The 25,721-nt window shown below is 32.1% G+C and overlaps 2 protein-coding genes across 2 annotated transcripts; both read right to left on the bottom strand.

The window, feature by feature from the left end:
• Positions 1-1,225: 1,225 nt before the first annotated feature.
• On the bottom strand, positions 1,226-4,246 carry LOC142615762 (copper transport protein ATX1). Its single transcript, XM_075788590.1, has 3 exons — positions 4,055-4,246; positions 2,373-2,448; positions 1,226-1,599 (listed from the first exon to the last, which is right to left on the bottom strand). Exons 1-3 carry the CDS (start codon positions 4,061-4,063, stop codon positions 1,433-1,435), a joined length of 252 nt encoding a protein of 83 aa, XP_075644705.1. The 5' UTR covers positions 4,064-4,246; the 3' UTR covers positions 1,226-1,432.
• Positions 4,247-15,858: 11,612 nt separating this feature from the next.
• On the bottom strand, positions 15,859-18,221 carry LOC142615761 (putative pentatricopeptide repeat-containing protein At3g08820). Its single transcript, XM_075788589.1, has one exon. It carries the CDS (start codon positions 18,082-18,084, stop codon positions 16,033-16,035), a length of 2,052 nt encoding a protein of 683 aa, XP_075644704.1. The 5' UTR covers positions 18,085-18,221; the 3' UTR covers positions 15,859-16,032.
• Between the last annotated feature and the right edge of the window lie 7,500 nt (positions 18,222-25,721).

Here is a 25,721-nt window from a genome sequence, read left to right as displayed (position 1 = left end):
ATGCTAATAGGGCAGCTCACTCTTTAGCAAAATGGTGTTTAAGATCTAAAGTTATTGGCTATTTTGATCTCTGTAATTGTCCTTCCTGTTAATGTTATCAGAGAAGAGGCTGGCTCTGTTGTTCTTGTTTGATTTTCTTTGCTGCTGTTGGAATAAAATTTTTCAGTTCATCAAAAAAAAAAAAGAAAACCCACATTTTAGTCAAACCCAGGTTTCAAGATGCAGCAATGGTTTTGTTTTCCCGACTCTATTGCTGGGATATTGCCACAGATGCTCAAAATGTTGAACCCAAGCTCACCCCTTATGGCGTGTTATGTTGTGGTTAATTGTTCTAATCACAAGGGAAAATTATCAGATGCTCAAGAAATATAATAATGTAATTCTCTATTATCTCACTTAAATTGTGAATTCCACCATAAATTTAATTAGTGTAATTTACTATTATATAAGAGGAGAGTGAATAATTAATCATTCCTAATTTAGTTTTGATTAAAATGCATTTTTTTATTATTAAAATTGGAATTATTACCTTCACAGCGCCAGTTTTGGAATAATAACCTATTTGTTTGTTCTACCTTCTTATTATATAAGAGGAGAATGAATAATTATCAATATTGATAAACTAGTCAAGATTAACTCAAAGCGCACATGCATACACATGCGCATATACACAATAACTAAATTATGGTATCGATAAACTAGTCAAGATAAACCCAAAACACATGCATGTGCGCACGCACACAAGTCATAACTAATATTATCAAATTATTTTTATATAGAATTTATCATCTACATAAATTTCACCAAGTATACAAAGGTTAAATAATAAAATACAAATTATTTTATACAAATACTCTTATAAAATAACCCTAAATGTTTACGAATTGAACTAGTTAAATGATAAGAAAAATCAATAAAAACGAAAATAATGACGTTGACAACTTTGAAATTTCCAACTCTCACATCTTGATGATTGTTTACAACGAGGCCAATGATTCCAAATTTCCCATCGATGCACAAATATATAATTTAAAAGGGTAATTGATGTGCAGGTTTAGCAATATTTATGTTAGTGAATCGATCTGAACCATTGGCCTAGACTTTTAACAATCATCAGCCTCATTTTTTAGAATAGGAAAATTAAAAATAGTCATACTTGCATACTTTCTTTGGTCTCCACGAACACTCAAATGGATCATTAAATCTGGGAATGATAGAGAAGGAATAACACAAGAAACACATTCTCTAATTAATTTCTTGTACATAAGATAACAAGTCAAGCACCCAAGAAATCATTATTGCTTACATGATTACATCCAAAGCATGTAAAAGTACACTATATGTGTCCACATTTAACATAATTTCGCTATATATTATATTAAGTTCAACAACTATAATCGACTTCTTCCACAAAGCAAATGGAGTAAAGTCTTTAAGCAGCAGCAACTGCTTCTGCAGGCTTCCCTTCTGATGCTTCGGCTTCCCAGAAGGTAGTCTTTTTCCCAGTTTTTGAGACAGTCTGCAGAACTGACTCAGGCTGCACATTGCCTTTCACTGTAACCTTCTGCTCCTTCAAATCAATATCATATGATTCTACACCTGAAGTTGACAAGAATGGACACCAATTATAACTACCATGCTTTTTAAGCCTAAATCTCTCACCTAAATTTCTAATCAGTATAGTTGTGCACATTTCCAGCCATATGAAAAGAGTTTTTTTTTGAGTTTTTGACCAAAGATAATTCTCTATTTGAATATATCAATTACATTAAACCAAGTGCTGGACAGAAAGACTTGTTTTAACTGCTATACATGTCCCAAACCACTTTGTAGGAGAAACTGATAAACTTTCAAACTTCATCAGTTGAAAGCACAAATTATTATTACAAATTGGACAAAAGAGCTGTTAGTATAGATTTAAATTTTCACTCTGGTCAACTACAACAGAGCTGTCAAGATATAATAACCTTAAATTAATTTACTTGATTTCATTGTTAGTGATGCAAGATTCCAGAAATTCAATGTCAAAATACCACAACAACATAATTTAGACTTTGCAGAATAGGAAGCCGCGCTATCAAACCAAGACAAGCGCACATAGAAAGAAGAAAATACAGAAACTCAATTTTTGGGATAAGACCTAGACTATTTGCACTCAGAGGCAGAATATTAACAAATTAGCAAAGCTCCTAACAACCATTTGGCCATTGGAAAAATTATAGTTGCATATTTTTATAAATGAATAACAGATACTTGAAAGAAAATTTAGAGAGAGAGAGAGAGGAGACACTATAATTCTGATAGATAAGTGCCATTAGAGGTGTGCAAGTAAAACAACAGAAATAATTTAAACTGTCAGGGCAGCAACAAACCTTCCATTTTGCCCAGAACCCTTTTCACAGCCCCAACACAGCCTTCACAGGACATACCAACCTTGAGGACAACAGTCTGCACCAAGACCAGATAGAGTTTCAGGTTAAAAACAATGAAAGAAAAGGTCAAGGAAAACATTCACAAAGAACAGCATTAAACTTTACTCCACCATAGGAAGATTAGTATGATGCCAAAATGACATTAATATAAATATTTGAGAGAGATAGATGCAATAGTATTAAGTGTAAAGCTAATTATTAAGATAGAAGAAATGCATCAAGCTCTGAGGTGTAAACCTCAAAATTTGAGCACAATTGAGGTGCTCAAGCCTTAAGACCCTGAAGTGTCAGTCCACTATGATCTATCATTTTTTTTATTTTTTATTTCAGAAGCTTAGTGAAAATTACAGACTACAAATTATTAATAACCCCTGATATGGTATTGCCCTTTTTCTTCAAGTGGTATGCTCACTTGGAGACAACAGAACGCACTTGATTAATTCACATAACTGCCCAACTTTCAGAAAGTAATTCTGATTGTTTAGATCTTCAATAAGTTGTTAAGCATACATGAAAGAAGGTTTCTTTTACATATATGGCATGTTCATTACATTGGAAAGTGGTGACTACAAGCATTCAAATCTGCATCTTAATCATTTAAATTCACCCTCTATGCCTTCTCCTTCCTCCTTTTTCTGTACCTTTATTTTAAGTCTATAAATCTCGATCTAAAGCAAGTTACTTCCTCTCTCAATTTTCACAATGCAAACAGATATAAATCTATAACAATGCCCAAAAGCAAAACTAGTGTACAAAATGAATACAACATTTAAACACCCTTAAGATTGCACAATTGAACAAAAGTTTCTTCTTGCAAAGAAAAACTCAACTAAATACTAGCAGCAGTCCCAACCTAGTCATCTAATAAAAATCAGACATATCTTCCTCAAATTTCACATAAAAAGTTATGTTTTTTCTGTCAAACTTTACACATCCCAAAAAAAGTTCAGTCACAGAACGAAACAAAAGACCTTAACAAGCCCAATGGGTTTCTAAAACAATCCTCTATACACAGAAAATCCAAGTAGTGGATCTTGAACCCACGACCTCACCCTCCACCTAACACTTACAAGCGGGGGACGCGCCATTTGAGCTAGAGCTCATTGGCAAATCCCATAATAGTAATCTCTTTACACATTAGTTGCTAAAAAATAAATCAATAACAACAACAACAAAAGCAAATCCCACAAATTTAAGCTGATTTGTGTCCTACCTACATTATCCCTTTTTTTTTTTCCAACCAAATTAAGGATTCATTCAATCCCAATACTCATAATCTCCAAAAATAGTAGGCAAACTGTGGAACAGGTCAAACTTCCTTTTTTCTTTTTTTGGGTTGGTTGAGTCCTTAAAACAAAGTCAACCCATCAAAGAATACAATTCAAAGTACCATAATGTTGTTCAAACACAAGCTACATCAGCCCAAACTTTAACATTAATACCAAATCTCTAAAACTATAAGGGACCGAGAGAGAAACAGAACATGTTAATGCACAAAGACCCATCACACATGTGATATCAAACATGAAGAAAAAGCAAAAATACCCAGAAAAATAAACACATGAAACAATAATCAGATTTGAAATAGAAGAAAATAGAAAGAGGGATCTGGTGAGGAGTACCTGAGACATGGCTATAGATTTGGAGAGAAAAAAAAGAAGAAGAGAGATTTGAATTTGGTTGTTGATTTTTTTTTTTTTGGTATGGGCTTTTACAATGAAAGACTTGGGCTCTTTGGGTAAATTTATATAGACGAGTGTTTGAGAGAGAGAGAGAGAGAGAGGAAGGAGAGAGAGCGACACGTTTGTATCGTTTGGTGCGTCGGGAGAGGTTGACTGCATTATAAAAAAAAATCATCACCCTTGACGTAACGTAAAAAGGACACGTTTTTTAGTGATTTCAGATTACTTTTGTGTAGTAATTTACTTTATTTTGTGCTAATTAATTGTCCACTTTTCTTCTTTGGAAAGCAATAAATTAATTGGGGGTGTTATTCTAGATTTTATATAAAAAAGGTTCTTCAAAAAAATAAAAAAGGGTGTACAATTTTTTTTATGGGTCCTCTCGGGTGTGGTTAGGGTAATTTTTGACAAATTATTTTAGAAAAATTTTGAAACTATTTTTATGAAAAAGTAGAAAAATATGTTAATTGTTTTTTAATTTATTCTCATAAGAACTTTTTTCAAATGGTTCATTAACAAATATTTTTAAAACATTCGTTAATATTTTTATTTGTTTATTTATTTATTTTTAGAATTAGCCTGCGACAATTAATGGAGCTACATTAAGATTAGTAACTTTTATAATAGGATATAAAAGATGTAGTGGAATAATTATTATTATTCATTAGTACGGTGGTTACCTATAGAGATTTTGTAAAAAATTTTACTTATAGAAAGTTTATATTTTTTTAAAATATATTAATTTTAAAAATTGTTACATATATTAAGGGATAGCCATTATGACAGTTTTAGAAATAAAATAATTTTCTAATATGTTAAAACTCTCTAAAAAAAAGAAATAAAATAACTTGTTTTTTGAGAAATAGAAATAAATAACTATTCCTTAATTATTACTAAGGAATAGTTAGTAAGAAGCAATAATTATTTCATGTAATAAAAATGTTACCATGTAATAAATAATTATTACACATGAATAATTATCAACCTATTTGTCCTAAATATTTTTTGTTTTTGTTTTTATGCTAAATAGTATATAGTATAGACCCAATGCATTACTCTTGGGTTTTGTTTTTTTTTTTTCCTCCTCCTTAATCTAGATTTAACCTTAGGTTTTTCATCATGAAAGTAAAAATTAGACGGTATTATTAATAAGCATCATTTTTTTTTCAATAATTTTAAAGAATAGGTTATTTATTTTTTATAAACAAAGAATAGGTAGATTGTTTTATACAAAATAGATTTACGTGATACTTCTTGCTCTCAATGTAGAAAATAATTTAAAAATATATAATTAATTAAAAATCAATTACATGCATGAATAATTTTTCAATAAATTTTTTTATATAAAAAAAGTAGATTAATGACAGGTTTTTTCAAGCTTATTAACATACTTTTGTGAGCGGTTATTCCATTTCAACGAAAGTTGAGGTTCATTGATTATACACATTCAAGATTGTCATGAATATATAAAGCAAGAGTGCAAGAATATAGTTGTGGTTATATTGACTAAAATACATCCCAAATGGGATGAAACTATGTTTTTTTTTTTTTTTTAAGAAAACAATGTAAATATGTTTAAATGTGCAGATCAAGGTTAATGCTTAGGCTTTTTCTTACAAAAAAAAAAAGGTTAATGCTTTGCTAGTCTGTTATATACGTACTATACAATGTTAGTACTGACTAAATTTGTTGGTAAATTCCTTGGTGCTATATAAAAAAGCTATGATCATATCTTGCTCAAATTAGGGACGATTGAGGAATTTAAAATTTAAAATATAAATAAGAAGAGATTACCACCCTCAATTGTAGCCCAACCAATAGAAAAGTTAAAAAAAAAAAAAAATCCTAATTATATTAACCAAAATTAACTAATAAATATAGAGATACAAAATATTTTACTACATACCATTGACATGACTTGCAATAATTAATGTATAATAAAAATAATATTAATAATGAGTCTATATAAAAGTGATAATATTCTAATCATGATCTATTATTATTGTTGAAAAAAATGACCTATTATTTTAAGTTATGAAAATTTGTGTACATAATATTGCTCAAAATTAGCTCATCAACCTCATTCTTAGAACATTCTGATAAAAAAACAGAACCTCATTCTTAGAAGCCCTAAAACTTGTAGAGTTGACTGTTGTAGTGAGTGCTCGTACCTGTTCAATGCCAACATGTCGCAATGGGATTGGGTAGCTATACCTACTAAAACAGTTCTGCATAGGAGAAAAACTTTGCCATGGACAAGATATGTTGCAATTAGCCAATGCCAGAGTGTGTTTAGGTTTGAATTTTGATTAAAGAGATGGATTAGTTGACCTGGGGATTTGGTACTGTTCGATAAATTCAGCAGTACAAACTCGTTTTCTTCTGGTAGTACATAAAAAGTGATTGCAGTACTTAGTCTTAGTGTGTAGTACATGCACGTTCGAATCCCTTCCATGGTCCCATAGATCAGAGTTCTGTACCAACATGGCAAAAGAGATGGTAGTGCCATTTTCTAATCAACATGTAAGTTTTGTAAGGCACTCATGCTTTGATATTGTTCTTTGTTCCTAGAATATCTCCACAACCAAGATATTGGTCCAGAGTCGTCAAAAACCTTGTCGTTTACTGACGTCTTTTGATATATTCAATAGAGACACGTATGGTTCAAATCTTCATTTCTTTATAATCGAAATAAAATATAAAGATAATGGTCCAAATCACCATTTTTCTAGGATGATTGATGAGGAATCCAGAAATGGTTGAGCATTTGAGTTATCCTTGTATACACGTACCTGCTTTTAATACAGACCAGATAAATAAAAAATAAATAAAAAATATAAAAAATAAAAAATAAAAAAAACTAAAAACTAAAGATGGCCATCAATGAAATTGTCTAAATATATGACCTTGGATGAATCCCTTCAGAGGATTGTGCACCTGGATGAATAATATTCACTAAAAATAATATAACTTTCGGGGATTCATAGCAATATATCACATAGCATTGATGAATGATGATAAGATTGTACTACAACATGTTGTACAATTTAAATTTTTCACATCTATCTGGAACAGTAAAATAAAATTTTGAAGAGCAATTTGCAAGAAACCCATATATAGGAAAATTAAAATTCGCAATGTGTACTCCTTGAAGATTTTATTGTTCTTTATGAAGGCATATATAATCTTCAAGTTTAGTATAACATTCATGCAACCTCACTTGTTACATAATTAAAGTTCCGTTTGTTTCAATGGAAAACCATGTGTAAAGATAGTTTTCTTTATTTTTTAATGTTTGGTAGCATAAAAAAAAAATGAGTCAAAGAAAAACTATCTTTGATTAATATAAAAAGTATAGCTCATTTTTAGAGATCGTACATTTTTCATTAAATTTTTTTGGAAAACAACTTTATCTTACAGCAAGTTAAATAAGGGAAATTAAGAGGTTGTTTTTCAACTTATTCAAAGTTGCTACTAAACATTGAAAAATGAGATAGTTTTATAGAAAATACTTTATAGAAAATGACTCATTTTCTAGAAAATATCATTATTAAAACAAACAGAGCGTAAATTGTGATTATGTAATATTAATGTAATTATTAACTCAGGTATTTCATTCATTGTTATCACTTATGAGTTTCTTGAGAAAATAAAAAAATAAAAGAGTTCACAAGTATTTATGGGAAGAAAGAAGAATCGTGTTTATTTGATTAAAAATTGATTCTTAGTATTATGATATGCGGGAGAAAATATTCAAAAATTGATATCTCTCTTAAATAAAAAATATGCTTGATCTTATCGGCTGTCTATTTAATATAGGCGTAAGTTTACAACAAGTCAATTACGCCTTTCCCAATTTATAATAAAATAAAAAAAATAAAAAATAAAAAGAGAGAAGAAGATAGATTTATATGAGCTTGAGTAGATTAAACTTTGATGACTTTTTATTATAAAAAAAAAAAGAAAAAAGATGAGTTACCCAATTATATATTATATATTAAAGTGAAAACTCAATCAAAAATCCAAATTAGATTTTAACTATACTTCAATTTAGTGTCAAATATATTCTAATTACATAATTAAACTCTAATTTCATGTTACGTATCTTTCCAAATTTTTAATTATACTTTAATTTTGAGTCAAAGCTTAGAAAATATTTATAAAAAAAAAAAAAAAACTCAATTTGAAATTATTATTTTTACAATACTATGAATTTGTACAATCTTTTACTAATTAGGCAGAAACGTTTGTGTGTGTATATATATATATATAAACTCTAGATGGTCCCGTTCAAAGTATATGTTAGGTCTCTTAAAAATAAAAATAAGAAAAAATAAAATAAAAGAAAGAGGTACGTTAGGTGAACCATCCTTCAGCATTATAACCGATCACAATTGAATTGACAACAATAAATCAACCGGATGTATTAAGATGCACGTACGTTTGGTAAACACATTATTGGCCAATCTTTTTTGGCGAATCAATTGCGGAGAAGGTGCAACGACACTGCAACGACACATTCTAAGATTATCTCTTACCAATCAAAATGGTGGGTGGGTCCTTAACTTTACAATAGTATTTCCACTTTTTGTTAATATCAAACAGATACTCATTTTACATTATATTTTGTAATTCATTTGGCTGATTTTTATTTTGCTCAGAAAAGTGGTAGAGTTTAAAATTAAGAAAATATTCTTTTTTTTTATTATATATATATTTTTTTGTTGAGGGATTTTATTAGTTACTAAGATATTATAAAGTTTTCATACAAACTAAATCAAAAGTTCTTTTATCAAGTTTCATTTAAAAAGTTTCTCAAAAAAAAAAAAAAAAATCATTTAAAAAAACTATCTCGTTCATGTATATATAGAGCATATTGTTTTATCATTCTACAAATATTCATTTTTGTTGTATAATAGCACTTTTGGGTTACCTACGTTGGAGAAACTGTGAAGTATCACACTCAAATATATATATATATATATATATATATATATATATATATATATATATATATATATATCTTTTTTTAAAACCAAAAAAAAAAAAAAAAAACCTTTATATGCTGTCTAGACACTAAAATAACGTATGCATATCGATTTGGGAAAAAAAAAAAGAACACTAAATTACGTATATACTTGACCAATTCAAATTTTGTTGTCTGCTTGTACCTTGTGAGTGTTCAAACATCGTTTTTTCACGATTTTAGCGGCAAATTCTGGATTCTTTTCATACCAATCTGGAATTTTGTATTATTTATCGGTTTGAGGATTCTAACTGTTAGTTTTCAATATTATTTGATTTTTACCCATATATATATATATATAGAGAGAGAGAGAGAGAGAGAGAGAGAGTCACTTAGGTACAGTATTTAGGTGCTATTCCTTAGGTTTCCTTTTTAAAATTCTACCATATGAATTTTTTCTCATGACATAGAAGTGTATGTTTTTGTTAAGCAACCACATGACTGGATTTTAAGAGGGGAACTTAAAGAACAACACATAATATATATAGTTAAAAAAATAAGTATTATTACTAGTCTACTACAATTTCAAATCAATTTACTCCTAAAAAAAATTTGCTCCAAATTTGTAGTCAAATGACCATAAAAATATTTCAAATGATCCAATTTTGTTCCAAATTGCTCTTGATTGTTAAATTTATATAAATTTTTTTTTATATTATGATAATTATAATTTTTACCCTTATTAATCTGTTGAATCGATGAAATATTCCAAATAGCATCACAGTGCTGATCTATTTAAGTTTTTTTTTTTTGGGTAAAAACAGAGGTCTTATTTAATTATAAACAAAGTTCGTACATCAACAGTTATAGCCGGCCTTTGGGTACATAGTCTATTACTCCCTAGGCCAATCATATCCCTTACATAACACGAATTTACAAAATTAGGGCAGGTTTCATATATAGTCAAAACTTGCTGTTGGTGGTTTCCCCGTTTTGCGAGACCATCGGTGCACTCATATGCTTCACGGTATATGTGGTGCGCCCAAACCTCCTATGCTTGTGCCATAAGGCTCCTACAATCACATAATAAAGGAAATACACTAGGAGGGAAATTAGAATTCTCATTAGTTAACCAGGCTAAGACTATCATAGAATCAATTTTAAGGTGGATAAATTTAAATCCCAAGTCCCAAGCCAACTGAAACCCCTGATGAACTGCTCCCAATTCTTCCACATTATTGGATGTAATGCCTAGATTCAAAGAAAAACCCAATATCCATCTCCTAGAGCTATCTCTCAAAAGGCCTCTTGCCCTTGTCATTCCTATATTGCCTATTGAACTGCCATCCATGTTGAGCTTTATAAATGGTTCAGCTAGAGCAGTCCATGTAACTAGTTGATATACCTTACGTTGGACTGGTTTATCAGGACCTACTAAGTAAAAAAATTCAATAGTGGCCTGGACTATTTTATAAATAAGTCTATTCTAGGAACTTGATTGATTGTGGAATATATGCTCATTTCTAGCTAGCCATAGATGCCAACATAAAAATGGGAAGTATATTTTCCAAGGAAGTTGCAGGTTCAAGATAACAGCATCCCTAGTTGCATTGGTCTGCAGCCATGATTGTAACGGTAATTGAAAAAATGTGTGGCAGGACACTCGGTGAATGACACCAAACCTTCTTGGCCCACGGGTAGTCTCTTAAAATGTGGATCATTGTTTCAAGATTATTGCATCGAGGACATTGGTCACTTATGTATGGTCTAGAAAAAGCTAAATACTGCCTTGTAGGATCCCGATTGCACATGGCTTTCCAAATGAAGAATTGAATCTTTTTTGGGCATAGAAGCTTCCATATCCAGTTCCACAAAGGTTTTTCAGTGGGCACATTTTTTGTTTGGAAAAGATATTTCGAAGTTGCCTTGACCGAAAAAATACCATTATTATAAGGCCACACAAAGGATTTAGGAATCTTAGTAACCTATGCTACAGGTATACCTTTAATAATTTGCTCTATATGTTTAAAGGGAGGCACTTGGAGGCAATCGAACGTCCAGTTATGGTTATTACACAGTGAACTAACTAGACGTTGTTCTTTACTTGGCAATAGTGGCCCGACAATACGACTTCGGAAGGTACCCTGAGGAATCCAGTTATCCTGCCATACGCGAATGTTTTGGCCATCACCTAAGATCCATTTCATACCACACTGAAACCATTGCATGCCTTCATGTAGGGCATTCCAAATATGGGAGCTTCGGGGATTGTAGATGCTATCAAAGAGGTTCATGGTTGGAAAATATTTGGCTTTTAAGATTTGAGCCCATAACATATTGGGATTCTGATGAAGATGCCACGCTTGGTTCATAAGAATTGCCACCTTCATATGGCGAGTTGTTAGTAGATCCAGTCCCCCTAATTCTTTAGGTGTCATAATAGTTTTCCAGCTTTCCGTGTGGCATTTTCATTGTTGATTCATATCTCCCCATAAGAACCTGCAGCTATATATGTCTAGTGTCCGGCTCGCTTTTTGGGGCAGCAAGGTTGTTTGCATGGCATAAAAGGGGTATAGAAGCCACCAAAGATTTGATTAATGTGGCTCGTCTAGCCATAGTAAGATATTTTGCCTGCCAGCCTGCAATTCTCTTTTGGATTTTATCTACTAAAAATTGATACGCAGTGGCTATACGTCGTGTGGTAAAGATAGGGGTCCCTAGATAAGTTCCGATTTGTGTTGTAGTTGGTATATCAAAGAGGCCTGCAATAAGAGTTTTCGTTCTTCGAGGAGTAGTAGGTGAAAACTAGATACGAGATTTGTGGGTACTAATAATTTGGCCCGATGCAATGCGGAATTTCCGTAACACACTACGAAGGTTTTGACAATCATTTAATTTAGCTTTGGTGAATAAGAAAATATTATTTGCAAAAAATAAATGGGATATGCGAATTTGCCATCGGAATTTTATAAGGTGGATTTTCCTATCTCGAACCGCCTCTTCCAAAATCCTGAAAAGGCGTTCCAAACATAGAATAACGATTTATGGGAATAGAAAATCCCCCTGACGCACTCCCTTACTTGGTCTCACTTTTGGCAGTGGCACTTCATTCCGCTAAATACGATATCTCATTGATATTATCATGTTCATAATTAATTTAATAAGACCCGGTGGAACTTGAAAAAATTCTAGAGATTCCTGGATAAAAGACCACTCTAATTTATCATAGGTTTTCTCAAGGTCTACTTTGAGTGCTACGTACCCAACTTGTCCTCTTTTACACACCAGTGTATATATAATTTCCTGAGCTAGAATAATATTATTACTGGTTTGGCGACTCGACACAAATCCTGCTTAGCACGGATTGATAACCGTTGCAATAAAGGGTTTGAGACGTTGCAAAATAATACAAGAGACTACTTTATAGAGAGTATTGCATAGACTAATCGGTTAAAACTAAGTGATCATCTCTGGATAAGCCATTTTTGGTATTAGAACAAGGTTGGTAATGCCCCAATCTGGCGGGATGACTTGATTCTCGAAAATCTCTTGAATGCCCTAAATCACACTGGGTCCAACAATGTGCCAATTCTTTTGAAAGAAAATGACATGGTATCCATCCGGCCCAGGAGCCTTGAACGGAGGAAGAGAAAGGACATTCCTAGTAATTTCATTAGGTTGAGGAAAAGAAAATGCCAGCATATCCCATTTATTTTTTGCAGATGATATTTTCTTGTTCATCAAAGCTAAATGGTCTTGACTTGAGAAGGGTTAAAGCTGGGTTTGGCCAAGCTGGCATTTGATCTCATGTAAGGTGACTTGGATGGAACCTTATCTTATTTCTTATTCATTGCTTGCTTAGAAAATATAAAACAAAAGATATTTGGTATATAATAGAGTTTTGTCCAATTACATTTGGTTTGGTTCCTTTGTGTTATTATATTCATATTTGTCTTCTTCAATTGGCTGGGTGGACATCAAACTTTTTTTTTTTTTTGAGAAACAAACACACACACACACACGAGGGAGAGAGAAAGATGTTCTAATACAAAGGCACACCACAACTTTACTCAAAAGCTATGATAACTTTTAAGAAAGGATGGGGCAAGTTAGGTGGACATCAGACTTGTGGAGCCATTTTTTACTTTTTATTTTTAAATCCTTGATTTGTTTTTATTGATTGGAAGGTAATGTTGGTGCCATCGGATAGTCCAAACTAGATCTTTTTCTCGTTTGGTATGGTTTGGATTCAAACATTAGAATAAAGTGGAGGCACAATTAACTTAGTCACTAGGCCTTTTATTATTATTATTATTATTATTATTTTATTTTCATTTTTATTTTTATTTTTATTTTTATTTTTATTTTCATCTACGTGTTATAACTTATAAGAAAAAACAAAAAGGCATAGTGAAGTTATATTAAAATTAAATATGCTAAAAGCTCCACTTACTCCAATGTTTCTATCCAAACTTACAGTTAAGATTCAGTCTTTGGACTATACGATCGCACCAACATTTCCTTTCAAGCGATAGAACAGTTCAAGGTCACTAGGCCTTTTATTTTATATTATCATTCTCTTTTACACCAACCTAGGATATGACATACGGTGGGTTAAGAATTATTTTATTGTTCTATTAAAAAATATTTTGTTGGTTTCAAATTTCAATAGTGGAAAAAATACACTCTATTACGGGGAATAATTTCTCCTCCATATATTCGAACCGAGCGTTTACTATTGGGGAGCACACCTCAAACCCTTAACCTGCCCTAAATAGGATCGTAAATAAGTCCAAAACAAATTGAGTATTCATGATTATTCACTTATTTTTACTTGTTCAAATTTAGTTATTTTATTTTATTTTATTTTTTTACAAAATTGAGTTTGTTTACAAACTACTTGATTAATTTATGCTATTAACTAATAACTAAACTATAACTAAAATTATATTATTTAATTTATTAGATTCAAATCACAAACCTTATATTATTAAAAATTGTATATAATTTTACTACAAAATAGACTATATATATCATTGATAAATTACAAGTTATAATTTGATATCTTATGAACTTATTTACAAAATTATATATAATCCAATCTTAAGTCTTCGGAAGCATATTTTAAACATTTATACATATAAACATATAATAATATATACATTAATTGAGATACATACATATCATAATATATACATTGTTTGGCTTCCGCTTATTTAATAGTTAAGTATAAACTTATGTTTTTGCTTGGCTCATATGTTAAATAAATTAACATCTGCTTTCCAACCAAGTTTAAATTGCCCACTGTTTATAAACATCTTGGTTTATTTACGGTCTAACCACAAATGTCAATCATAGCATAAAGAATAATAATGTACTGATCTGTTAGCAAGTACGTTGCTAATTGAAAGTCCAAGGGCAGTTGTGATATTATTGCTTTATATTAGAAATTGGAGAATTGACACTAGCCGTTGGTAAATTGAGGTAATTTTAGCAGAATTTAGGATTTGTTGTGTGCTTTAAAATTTGAGTTTGTTTTGTTATGTCATTGTTTCTGGCTAGATTCCAGCTAGGCCAAGCTTAGATGGCGAGCTCAACTTCGAATCTAAAGTCATTGTTAAGGTGTCTCACTCACCTATAGGAAGAACTACAAGAGCAAAGGCAAAGACGGGGTGTCAGTATGTATATCAGGCACTCTTGGTCTCTGCAAAAGCGTTCTTCCTTGACACTAATTACCAGGAATCATGGTTTGCCTGGCATGTTATGCCACAATGTATGAGGAGGAGGTAGTTCAATCATTGACGACAACTATTCCTCCCCCTCTATTTTCTCCCCATATTGGGGAGATAGAATTTAGGTGGGTTAGGGGAAAAAACACCTGAACCCTACCAATTTTCCATCCCCCTACTCTCCAACTAAATACTTACAAAATCAATTTTCTCTCCTTTATTTTCTATCCTCCCTATTTCACTCTAGCCAAATGGACCCAGGATAATTTTGGGGGAAATCTAAAAGCACAAAAGATTACTAACCAATTCCTAAGAAATTTAAATAATTAAAAGGAGACTCCCCTTTTTTATTTTTTCATATTCTGGAAAACAGCCTAACTTTCAGCTCTGTTATGCAGGGAGGTTCCAAGTTGATGTTTGTGGCCCACTTCTTGTATTCGTCGCCCCTTTTTTTTTCCTTTTGCTTTTTGCTTTTTTGCTTTTTTTAGTAGATCAAGAACCAAAACAAAGTTTATACAGGATTACGACCATTAACATAATAGAATACAAAAGAGAACTAAAAGATATACACCAAGCATATAAACAAACACACATAGCACAGAAAAATCTTTTTTAAAGTGTCACAATCCCAGCAAAGATGTAGAATCATCTTCTGGGCAGTGGCAGCTAGCTTTTCCACTTGACTGGTAATTCATTTATCTACAAAGTTAAATCACACACCCCATGCAATCTATTAGAAATTGTCCACGCAACCTGCAAAACAATTATCAGCTTTTAATCCGAGAGATACTACTTGGTCTGTGCAATACGTACAATCTTTGGTGCACCCCTTCTCTGCTGCAGTCCATAAAACCTCTCTTATGTTCATGGTCAAACAATTGGTTGTTGTCTTGTTATTATTTTGCCTACTGAAACCTCCTACCATTATACATTTTCTATCCTGGTTTACATCTGCCAATGTGCTTAGATGATGGCATACCAATGTGTCATTGGGAAGTTGAAAACATCCTATACAAGAATTAGAGTAACAGACTCTGCCGCCAGGATATAACATTCAAAATTGTATAATCTATGTGACTTTCTTTTGACAAATCAAAATAATGAGAAGTTTTCCCCTCTCGTTAGTGAATGTAACCAAAAAAAAAAAAATACAAATCTTTGAGAAATTTCAAAGAGGTCAGGTTACTTTAGTACTCACCCTAGCCTTGGTTTTATATCTGGTCTCACCAATAATCTCTACATGAACATGAACCATCAATGAAACTATGAAATCGATTATTATCCCGAACAATTATCTCTCTTCCTGTAATCTTTGAAATCAGCTTTATGGCCTCATGACAATCACCACAGACACGAAGGTTTTTAACAACTCGAATCACATCTTTCGGAGAAGTACTGATTAGGCCATATGCAATAGCCAGCTTCTCACTATGACAACCAAGGAAATGTTCCTTTTCCTCCTCTTCGATGTCAAACAGAACGAAATCTGTACTTGGAACATACCCTGCTGCTTTCAATTCATTAGCAAATTCGTCAAGTTTTGCATATATCTTTTCTGATAAGGGGTGAGACTTATCTCCCACAAGAAATTCGTGAACAACCCCATCTACTTCAATCCAACTACACCCTGGTATCTTTTTCATTCGTTTCTCATTCAAAATTGACCTAAGCTTTGCCGCTTCATCCCATCTATGGCTTGTCGAATAAATATTTGATAAGAGAACATAATTTCCTGAGTTCCATGGTTCTAACTCAATGAGCTTCTTCAATACGTATTCTGCCAATACAGTGTCTCGATGTAGCCTACATCCATTTAACAAAGCTCCCCAAACAATAGAATTGGCCTCCACTGGCATACTTTTTATCAACTGATGAGCTTCATCTAATAAACCTGCACGACCAAGAAGATCCACCATACATCCATAATGTTCAATTGTAGGAGTCAGGGAAAAGATGCGGTTCATGCTATTGAAATATTGATGACCATCATCAACTAGACCAGCATGGGTACACCCGCAAAGAAGGCCCATGAAAGTGTTCCCATCAGGTTGAATGCCAGTTTTTTCAATCTGGCCAAAAAGCCCAAACGCAGATTTGACATGTCCATTCATTGCTAGCCCAGATATGATGGCATTCCATACAACTCGATCTTTTTCCTTCATCCCTCTGAAGACTTCCCAGGCTTGTGCCATGCTCCCACATTTTGCATACATATCAATCAATGCTGTACCAAGAACAGGGTTAGACAAAAACTCACTTCTATCCATCAACCCACTAGCCCAATCCCCTATGTCTAATGCTCCTAACCTAGCGCAAGCAGAAAGAACTCCAACCATTGCATAACAATCAGGTTTCAAATTTTCCCCTTGCATCTGAAAGAAAAGGTCCAGAGCTTCTTTAGGGAACCCATTCAAAGCATAAGTTTGAATCATGGTACTCCAAGTAACAATATCCTTCTCACTAATCCCATCGAAGACACAACGTGCTTTCTCTATGTTTCCGCACTTAGCATACATGTCCACCAATGAAGTAGCCACAAACACATTCCTCCCCATCCCAATCTCTGTCATGTAATCATCTATCCACTCCCCACTTCTCAAGTCCCCGAGCTGAGTACACGCAAACAACACCCGAACAATAGTAAAACTATCAGGTCTCAAACCCATCTCCACCAACATCCCAAACATATCAATCGCTTCTCTATATTGACCAACACTAATATACCCACTAATGATTGCAGTCCAAGAAACAACATTCTTCTCAGGAATATCATCAAACACCTTATGGGCCTGACCCAAATATCCGCAACTCGCATACAAGCAAAGCAAACTGGTTTTAACATAAACATCGTAGTCAAAACCGGATTTCACCACAAGGGTATGAATCTTCACCCCAAGCTGAACATCCAAAAGCCTCGCGCAAGCCTTAAGAACAAAAGGGAAAGTAAAACTATTGGGCAAGAACCCCTCGCTACGCATTAAACCATAGTACTGAATTGTTTCGTGATAACAATCGTTGGAAACCAAGCCTCGGATCAAAGTGTTGTAGAGAAAAATGTTGGGTTGTGTGGTTTGGTGGAAGACAAGGCGGGTGTAATGTGTGTCACCGAAATGTAAGGCTTGACGTATGAGAATGTTGAGGAGGTAGGTGTCTTGGTGGAGATCGAAGCGGAGTATGTGGGCGTGAATGTGCTTAAGGTGTTTGATGGAGTTGAAGCTTTGAAAGAGAGCTTGCTTGAGTTCCAAGGCCTTGGAAAATGTGGCTGAGATGGTCATGACAAGAACTGTGGTCGTTGTTGCACTTTCTCATTGATATATATATATATATATAAAATGGTGAGGATGGAGTCTAAGCTTAGATATGTACGCATAGGAAGTATTGAAGAAGAAGAAGAAGAAGAAGAAGAACAAGTGCAGTGCACACTTTAGGTTCTATGCAATATTGCAATGGAAATATCCATGTGTGCGCGCGCGTGTTTTTTTTTTTTTTTGTATGAAACGCAATTGTGTGTTTTGTTTTCGTTATAATGTGTTTGAAATTATCGTAGGCGGGTTGCCAACGATTGCAGTGCCTGGCTTTGCAACATCTTTACATGAGCCGAAGGACCTAAAGCATAAGAGCATTACGAGGTGCAGCCCAATGTTGTTGATATTGGACTTGGTGTTTCCTAGACCCAACATTTGCTACCCAAAAGGGCCATGCCTTTTTTTTTTTTCCCTTTCTTGGGCCGATGTGTTTCTTTAGGAAGCCATGGAAATGCCAAAGACAACTTCATATATCTCATCAATGTGAGAGAATGAGATTGTTTGGTCATAAATATAACTTGGCATTTTTCTTGATCTCTATATATTTAGAGAATTCGAAAAGTTAGTTATCGTCTTTTTACTTCTTAAAATACTCCTAATATGTTATTCTTTCATATAAACAAATCAGAGTATAAAAGTAATTGTGACAATAATTGATAATCAAATACCAAAAATACCCCCACAATATTCGATTGGATATTTCACTTTTCAAACTTGAAACAAGGTTATATACAAAATTTACCCTTGAATATAACTGACTCCGACTTTTCAAACACTATACACAACCATCCCACTATGCACTAACTTCCTACTAAATCAAAATCTCCTAAGTTCAGTAACTACTTTTACATCTCTATCTCGCCCACTTTTACTTGCTCTTCTACTCATTTTTCAATTCCAAATAAATTCGTTCTACTCCTATTTTAAATTCAGTTTTCACTTTGCACATGTTACTCCATTGCTCTAGAGAAAAATTAGAATGAATTGTAGGGCCGGTGACTCACAAGTCTATCCCTTGATCAAACAATTTTAAAGAATTTTCTATTCCATCTCTTGCCTTTTCAACCCAAGCCCATGATGAAAGTGAGTAATTCCTAAGATCCCTTGAATTTCACATTTCTCATTGTTTGGATTTTTCCCAAGTTTTTTTTTTTGAAAGAGATTTTTCCCAAGTTACTTTCATCAATTCAACTAAATTTCTAAATGAAAACTAAAACTTTGAAAACATGCAATTGGAATAGATGGAGAAATGCATACAAGGTTAGTATAATGCAGAACTTGATTTAACTATTACGTATTATTGGTTCTTTTCCATGTAGCTTTTTCAAATTGAATAGAAATGACCCGCTCTTAATGAAAAATGTCAGAAATTATGATACTATTTCAACAAAAGAGAAATTCATTCGTGCTAAGATATTCCTATAACAAATTTAGTTTCTAGCCTTGGGTACATTAGTACATGCCTTTAAAAAATGGCACATAAAGTTACAGTCTCATGTAAAGGTGAATAAAAATTTATGTTCAAATGATTTTTTTTTTTCTTTTTTGTTTTTAATATGTTTGTTTTTGCTAACCGATTGTTTGTATTGGAAGGTGTTAAGTCTTTCAATGGTTCTATGTTTGTCTATTGGAACGGAAATCTCAAGCCCAAAGAAGTTATGACTGAAGAGTTATGACTGAAGAGTTATGAGTCATGCTGTACATATTTTTTCAGTAGTAGAGTGAAACAGTTGTTCCATAAATTTTAGTTTTTCTTAGTAAGAATTTGTTCCATAAATCTATGTAAGAACATATGATTTCAATGCTATATCGGTGTTTATTTTTTGGAGCAAGCCTCATGGCACTCTTGGTCATATTAGTAATTCTAAATGCATAAATATTAGTGGACAAATGTGTAAACCTTATATTGGGATGAATGAAAAATTATGACACTAAATTCCCACCCTCAAAAAAAGAGCTAGTCTTTTTTATTTGTTTGAAAAAAAAAATATATTTCTAAAATATTTCATGTAAATCTCCTTAAGTTAAGATTACACTAAATTAATTACTTCAGGCTAGTGGATAATAATGTTGAGCTTCCTCTTCTTTGATGCTAAAGTCCCATGATATATATTTAAAAAAACAAAAAACAAAAGCAAAAACAAAAAACGAGAATAGATTCCTTGTTATCCTGTTATGCTGAAGAAGGCAAAGATCGCATATTTAGGGTGAGAATATTATTTGTTCTCTTTTAGTGGATGTATATATGATGTATTAAAATATGTCAGGTTCTTAATTTCTCCTTGCCGTGGAGAATATATGCTTCATCTCCCACAAGTTGTATGGCCAACCTTATGTATTCCTGCTGACCAATATATGATGTAAGAACTAAAAGGCATCCAAAGAAACACAACTTTCGGCATGAACAAGTTGAACCTATAACACTCTTTGTAAGTCTTTTCCTCTTCCTAAATTTTCTTGATCAGAATGGTTCTAAATGTTTGGTTTGATTTGTTTAATAAATTTCCTGAAAAAAATTAATACAAGAATTGTGGGATTTTTTCAAGGCAATTTTGCTATTTTGCCAGATAAGAACCTTTTTTTTAGCAAAACATATAGCTGAAATTGCTGAATAATGGAATTTTCAGTATAGGACAACTTGTCTTACAAGAGAAATGGCATATATAGATTCCTATAGAACCCTGAATCTATCTCTCTTTTTTTCTTCTTGGTGGAGAGGGTTTCAACTTTCAAACCAAAGATGGTGTTTCAATTTCAATTTTCACGTTATAATTTATAGGTTGAATCCGCATGCAGAATAATATTGGGTTCTTTATAAAGTAGTAACAATTTGTTCATGAAAATCTTGGACCATTCATCTCCACAAATAAGGAAATAACGGAGGAATAAACTAGCGTGGATTCTCCATTAATTAGAGAACATATACAAAAGCAGGCAACAATTGGCTCTAAAGAACATCCAATAGGGTCGGCTTAGTTATTCCCTATAAATGTGTACACAAAGGATGTCACCTTATTATACATAAATTGAAAAGGCATTAGGAGAAAGCTCTAAAGACTTGGGCATATGTCAAGGACAGTGAGCACAACTAGGCAGGCTACTGAGGCAGCACCACCCCAACTCATTCGGATAGAGAAGAGGCCAGCTTTTGGAAAGAGGTTGGAAACAATTGAAGAAGAGATTGAAGGTGGTCATAGTCAGATCAGCTGCAACCCGAAACAGGCAACCATGGGTTCGGCATCCAAGGCCAGTTTTCCCAAACCAAATCCGTCAATGGTGGTCGGGTGATGTTATATAAGCTCTAGTTTTCCCAAGTATTGCTCGGTAATGGTAGTTATCTTCAATGTAATTTGAATTGTTTCTGTGCTATATGGTAGCAGAAGCATAAAATAATTTTGGAATATTTGACATATATATGTAGAAAATTGGCGATTGTGGAGACCAAAGTCCACATAGATGTCTATGTTAAAATTGTGCTGTTAAATAATTAAATTTATCATTTCGCAACAATTAAAGCTTTTGAAAAAAATAAGTAATTTAACATGATATCAAGTTTTTGAAATAATCAATAATTTATAACATCGTATCAGAGAAGAAAACTTTAAATTTGATACTTGTTTTTGCTCTATATTCCATTTAAAATGTTAAAAATCTTAGGTGTTGGGCTTTAGTGGCGGCTTTATGAATTTTCTTCAGGTGGTCATTAAGAAGTTTAAATTAAAAAAATAAATAAAACTTGAATATATTGATATCACCAAAAAATAAAAACACACATACAAATACATAAAGTTCAAAATTTTCCATCTATGAGTTTTCATATATTGAAATCATTATAAGATTTTTTTTATGAATCTTTTTTTTTTTTGTTGATGAATGAAGTCATTATAAGATTTTTCAATGTACAATCAAGCAATCATTTATTTATTGATCTTCAATTCAATTACCAAAATCTTGTCTAAATAAGTAACAATATAAACAAAATATAATATCCTTTTTTTATAATTTGATCCAAACAATTTTTGGTTTCTTTAAACCAACTAGGATAAAATCGATGCAATGCTTCACTAAATTTTTTTTTTAATTTTTTTATAGGGAAATCATGGCTAAGAGGTTGACAAGAACCTCTTTGTAAATATGCTCTTCTTATTTCATCTAGATCATTATGATGAAAACATGAGATATTTTCTCTTATCCTAAGTTCTGAAAGAAGATTGTTTAAGTCAATACAAATATCTTAGAAGATGAATCTTGCAATACAAATGATTTTCTTATAAGTGCTAGCAAAAGAATAAAAGATAAACTATAAGTTTATTCAAAATATTCAACTTAGGCATTCAACTACTACATTAATCACATTCAATAAAGCATTAAGACATTGCATATTTATATATACAAAATGTATCACTTAAATCCAACAAATTCAGCTAAAAGACTAAGAAAGCACTGACAGCCTAGCTGTTTGAAAAAAAAAAAGTTTTTAAAAACCAGCGATTTTTTGAAAACACAATTTTAGAAATCACAATTAAACATTTAAAAAAAATTGTGATTTGACAATTGAGCTATTGATTTAAAATTGTTGTTTCAATGCAAATTACTACATTTAACCTTCAACGGACTAAAGTTTTGGAAAGGTCAAATTTTATTTTATTGGGCCCAAAGTTTTATTTAGGGTGTTCAAGGATTTCTTTAGGGTGGTCAAGTCTTTTTTTTTTCTCAAGTGACCCTCACCAGCACATAACGCGGGCCCCGGGTCTCACCTGTTAAAATGTAGGCACTTTCTCAGTGAGGTAAAATTGATATCTGATGGGCCTTTTTTTGTCAAAGTGCACGTGTCAAACCATTGCTTGATAATGCTTGGACAAAGGCCGATGGGTCGAGGGATTGGGCCTGGTCCTTTCTGCATAATGGGCCTTTCTGGATTCAGACCCAGGACACCTTGCAGAATGACTTAAAGTGAACCGGTCTATGGCAAAACAAAACACTCCAAAAGAGATAACACAAAACAGCCCAACATAAAATCAATATGCAATAAACATAAAATTATAGTAAGTATTATTATTTTCATGTGTGTTCTAATAAGTATTACTGTTTATTAAAAAAAAAAAAAGTTAGAGTTCAGCCCCCAACTCTCATAGTCGTAGTCTTCCTGCTTGGTATCAATACAAAACTATGAAGTTTGGAACTAGAGTCAATCTTGGCTGTAGTAAAGGCTCAAGAAGCAGTGTACTCTGGGAAAGAAGGAGTAATTGGTGCCTCAAACTCAAGGATTGCATTTAATGCTTTTGCTCTCTTCCGTGTTTTGTATAGTTCCTCTTTTTCCCTAGGTGACTTTGTTCTTATACGCAACATCTGGTCTGGGATCCTTCGGACTTGGACAAAATTCATGGGCCATCCTGCGGGGTTCTTCCTTTTTTCTTGACATTCTCTGGGCCCTACTTCTTTTCATTTTTCGTGGGTTTGGGGCCCAAGATCATCTTCTTTTCTTTCCCTGTGACTAGTGGGTGATCAGGCCCCTTGATGACTTTCACAACATTGGGCATTCTGCAGCAAATTGCCTCCCCTGATTGCTAGGCCAGGCCTCTCCGTGCATCTTCTTGGGGTTTTGTTGCTGGGTCTATGGGCTTGTTTTTGTTGGCCCATACTGTTAAAAAATGGGTATCAACAATATCCAAATTATGTCTATGTGTGAGAAAGAGAGAGAAGGAGAAACGTGTTGTCATATATTTATAACTAGTCGCTAATCCATGCGATGCATGAGATAATTAAATAAAAATTAAAAGTATTTATTTTGCTTTAAGGTCTATGACTTGACTTAAAAAGATGTAAAACTTGAATATGAATGAAAATAAGTAATTTTTTGTTCAATCTTTCATATTATTGGTTTTATATAACACATCCCAGCATGAGCTATTCTATGATGATGACTTTACATAATATTCAACTGCAATTAAATCTACCATCCACCATCAATCTAATCTATGTTATCTTAATGATAGATCTACAAATTGCATTCTCATATCCTCCATCATTTAGAAGGTAACTGAAGTAATGATTGTATGTAATATATAAATTTTATTATTTTACAATATAAAATTATTAAAGTAATTAAAATAAAATCTAATCTTCTGTAAATTTTTTGAAATAGAATTTTAAATTTCTTAAAACTTAGTCAATAGAGTTTCTATTTAACCTCAAAGTGAACTATCACAATTAATGAGAATTTAAGCATTTTTTGCAAAGAGAAGATAACCATAGGCCCAAATTTTTATTTTATAGCATAGGATATTACAATTAGATCCATACCATGTGTAATACGTTAGTCTATTAAGATAGTTACAAATAATATCCTAATGCCTATCTATATGAGTTTTTTTTTTAATTTTTTTTTTTAACGATGCCATAAAAGATGGAGTTTAATAGAAGTCATTTAAGATCCAATGTATCCAATAATTTAAAAAAAAAAAGGTAATTTCAAAAGTCTTTTAATTGTAATTTTTTTTAATCATAAAATAGACTCTATCTAAACTCTAAAGGAAAGCAATCGGAATGATCACATCATTGATACCATATCGTGATGGTTGCAAATAGCAATATTATTGTTCATGATTAATAGATGAACAATGAAACTATGAATTAACAATTTAACAATTCAAATACGAAATTTAAACTACAACAACACATATACAGAAGACTCCAAATATTAGAACATATTTCTTCTGCCATTTTCATTATTCAATTAAAATCAAAGTTTCAAAGATAATTCCAATTCAATTAAACCCAGTACATACATATACATGAACATTAAGAATTCCAAAAATAAAAACAACAATCTCCAAAAGCCTTTGCCTAATATAATCACTATTTATTTATTTATTTATTTTCAAATTGTGCGTTCTTTAGTTCTTTTTCTTTTTATGTTTCATCAAACTTCTTCTAATTGACCAAAATATCTCTCATGTATGTCAACATTAAAACTGATAAGAAAACTTTACATACCTTTGTTTTGAAGGCGCTCCAAGAACCAAAATCAATGCAAGAGATTGTACAGCAGAGTGGTATTGGAAGAATAATCGGAAAAAAAAAACTATTGAAAATATAATATAGGAATGAAAAGCTGAGTTGAAATTGTAACAAATAATTACTAAAAAAAAACTATTTATAATATAATATAGGGTTATGGATTCCTAAGCAAATTTGATTAGGGTTATGGATTCCTAATCAAATTTGGTTATATAATTTTTTTTTAAAGATGAATATGTTGGTAGAGTCCATTTGATATAAAATTTAAATCCTATTGAAATTAAAAATGATATATATTTGTTGAGTCTCATTTGATATAATTATAGAGTTTCAATCCTATTGAAATTATAATTTCTAATCAACGTTAATATAAAAAAAAATGAAAAAAAGAAGAGAAAGAAAATGTGATTGATAGATATAAGGAAATATGATAGATTTAAGAAAAATGTCATCAACATAAAAATTATCAAATTAATGGTAATATATTCCATTTTTTGGGATAGATTTATATTAATGGAGTTATTATATAGTTTGTTAGGATTATTTAAAAATTTCCTGATTAGGTGATAATTTAAGTCTCCTTTAAG

Source organism: Castanea sativa, chromosome 11 (genome assembly GCF_040712315.1).
Source record: "Castanea sativa cultivar Marrone di Chiusa Pesio chromosome 11, ASM4071231v1".
Classification (NCBI taxonomy): domain Eukaryota; kingdom Viridiplantae; phylum Streptophyta; class Magnoliopsida; order Fagales; family Fagaceae; genus Castanea; species Castanea sativa.
This window is presented reverse-complemented; position numbering and strand designations above follow the sequence as displayed.

Excerpts from the sequence above, each read along its gene's own strand:
- LOC142615762 (XM_075788590.1), bottom strand. Across the intron at positions 1,600-2,372 it reads GGTTCTGGGCAAAATGGAAG|GTGTAGAATCATATGATATT; the intron begins GTTTGTTGCTGC and ends TGTCAACTTCAG.
- LOC142615761 (XM_075788589.1), bottom strand. The coding sequence starts at position 18,084 with ATGACCATCTCAGCCACATTTTCCAAGGCCTTGGAACTCAAGCAAGCT.